The following is a 2852-nucleotide window of genomic DNA, read 5'->3' on the forward strand; positions in this document are numbered from 1 at the left end:
TCACTTTTACCAGTCCTGCCAGGATAATGTTGTGAAAGGATGTATTTTAAAGGCCAACCACAATATTCTTTCAAATGGCAGCATTCACTCCTGGCATTAAATACGAATGGGCTTAGAAACAAAGTGCAGTAGATTTGAACAGTGCAAATCAGATCAATAATGACAGAAACTGATGATATTCCCTTCATGAATTTCAGTTTGTCTACATTTTAAAGTGACGGCATCTTGCTGGTGGGGTGGCGCAATGATTAGCAATACCCTCTCTAAGTTAGAAGGACTTGAGTTTATCCCTTGAAGACCTGAACTCATTTACATATTTGACCACTGAGCTACGGCGTGGGCCTTTGAGGGTTAAACCTGCTCCAGATTCTGCCCACAGTTCAAAGACATTTAGATTATGGTAATTGGTGATTTCAAACTGGCTTTAAGTGCTAGCATGTCGGGTTGTCTGTCCTTCAGTATTACATGTGTGAAGGACGAGCGACCTGTCCTTCTACCCTACCTCTCACACAATGACAGTCGGGATAGACACCATCTTTTGACCCTCCGCAGGATGTAATGGTTACAGCTAATGGAAGCATGTTATCTTGTTGCACCCTCCTCCTCTGCCATGATTGAATGGCAATCCTATTCTGTTTAAATAGGTTCGTATGTGCATTCAATTGGATAGAAATTTGACTTATAGAACCATCTCAATGGATTCCACTTTGCCCAAATTAACTTTAGCTGTCGCATTAACATGAAACAGACTGAGAAGCATGCAGAACATTTGTTTAACAGAGCCACAATGTGCTGGGTTTTGGTCACTGTCCATGTCTAACAAGGACCTCTTTATAAAATAATATGTGCAAGCTATAAAAGCCAATGAGATCATTCAGAGAAAAAAGTCAGAGCCATAAATCAAGTTCCTCCCTTCTGAAGCACAATATTGAGTGCTGAAGTGTGAAATTTAATTTCAGGCTTTCACCTTAAAATAAGGTGTTAAAGGGTCTAGCTGCCCACAGATCTCCTCTACCAAGGTCCTTTATGTCTTTTATGTAATGTTAAATATACAAACCTTCTGCATTAGCTTGGCAGAGATTAACACATACAGAAAAACATCCAAATATTACATTCACTATCTCTGCTTCTCCCCCTGAAAACTCCCCACCAGGATTTATCTGAAGGAAACACATCATTTTTCTAACTAACAGTATTTACTTGATGATGAATATGATGATGGGATTTTTAAGCCTCCCAGTCATGTCTTTGTGCCTCGTGCAGCATGTATCACTCTCTGCACAGATGTCCCCTCGTAGCGTTCCTTATATGCTACATTCATTGGTTCACTTTCATTTGTATTCAAAGGTGCGCTTTGATCGATACTCAGTGCTACACTTCCTCCCTTTCTACGACACTAAAACACACTGCTTGCTGTGTCGTAGTCCTTGCTGATGTGGGAGGTGCTGGGCAGGGACTTGAGGTACTCCATGTGCCTCCTTGCGTCCTCCTGGTTGTGTTTGATGTAATAAACTATGTAAGCCGTCACCATGAAGAACCAGCAGAACATGGCCACAAACATGGCCACATCTGTCGTTTTGTGGTGGAAGTTGCAAAAGTTGATCCCCGAGTCCAGGACCTGGATCACCGGCTGCCCCACGTACTCCTCCTGCACAGATGTGTAGCAGCTGACCTCGTTGACCGTCTCGGGATCAAGCCTCAGCTCCCGCAGGACCTCTTGCAGTGAGCATTCGCAGTGCCAGGGGTTGTGGGAGAGGCGAACTCGGGCGTGCAGCTCGGTGAAGGTGTCCCTCGGGAGGCTGCTGAGGTGGTTGCTTGAAAGATCCAAGGTCCGCAGGCTTTCTGAAACGCCTTGAAAGGCGCCGGCCTCCACGCTCTCGAGGGAGTTGTGTGACAAGTCCAGCTCCCTGAGCCGGTGGAGGTCAGCAAAGTCCTCCTTGGAAATGTGTCTGATACGGTTTGATGAGAGCAAGAGAACCGCGGTATCCTTCGGCAAGTTTGGCGGGATGTTCTCCAGGTTGCGTGAGGTGCACTGCACCACCATGCCGTTCCTGTCCGTGCAGTGGCAGATATTTGGGCAGGCATGTGTGGGGATAAAGGACAGGAGCAGCAGTGTTCCAACAAAGAAAAGAGAACCACAGGAGGGAGGTTTTATGGATGACCTACACCTTTGAGAAGCCCCCATTAGCGGGCGTTAAAATCGTTGTTGCTGATGCGTTGGTTTAGGCAGCAGTGAGGCATGAAAAACAATTTGTGAGAAAAAAAGATCTGCTTATCTGAAAATCCATGAGCTTAACTTACTGAAAAACATGGTTTCATGGCAATTAATCCTCCATCTCAGCCTGACAACTGCATCGTCACAAAAGTTGTCCGACTCCAGCAAAGTCAAAGAAAGGGATAGAGAAAGGGAGTAAAGTTGAACTCTCCGGGCACTTTAAACGGACATTGTCGTTCACCATTTACCTCGAAAGTCATGGAAAACTGAGCCCTGATCCAGCTCAAAAGAGGGCACACGTCCAAACGTTTGCATACTCGCTAAATGAGATGTCAAGAAGTGACTTGGCTGAGGCATCCCCCCGAGGAGAGATTACAAACTGCTATGACAGGCCAAGTCATAACTGTGAATCCAGGGTTGGAGGGTGCCTCTCCTCAGCTGACTGGAAGCAATCTGTAAAACAGAGAGACAACAAGTGAGAATGAGATTTTAGAGTTTTGTTAAAACTCTCCTCACTAAAACTTCCACAATATTGCCTCTTTCTACACTCATTCCTCCTCAGAGGGCTTGGCCAGTAAAGTTCAATATTACCATAATAATAGCATCTTTCTATAGAATGGCTTGCTCAGTTCCAAAT

At 45.1% G+C, this 2852-nt stretch overlaps 1 protein-coding gene across 1 annotated transcript; it reads right to left on the reverse strand.

Moving 5' to 3' along the window:
- Positions 1–1396: 1396 nt before the first annotated feature.
- On the reverse strand, positions 1397–2185 carry LOC142391348 (leucine-rich repeat-containing protein 3-like). The gene has a single exon (XM_075477112.1). The coding sequence runs from the start codon at positions 2183–2185 to the stop codon at positions 1397–1399; it is 789 nt and encodes a 262-aa protein (XP_075333227.1).
- Between the last annotated feature and the right edge of the window lie 667 nt (positions 2186–2852).

This window comes from Odontesthes bonariensis, chromosome 11 (genome assembly GCF_027942865.1).
Source record: "Odontesthes bonariensis isolate fOdoBon6 chromosome 11, fOdoBon6.hap1, whole genome shotgun sequence".
Lineage (NCBI taxonomy): Eukaryota > Metazoa > Chordata > Actinopteri > Atheriniformes > Atherinopsidae > Odontesthes > Odontesthes bonariensis.

Bases quoted from the DNA above. Each gene is read 5' to 3' on its own strand.
- LOC142391348 (XM_075477112.1), bottom strand. From the start codon at position 2,185: ATGGGGGCTTCTCAAAGGTGTAGGTCATCCATAAAACCTCCCTCCTGT.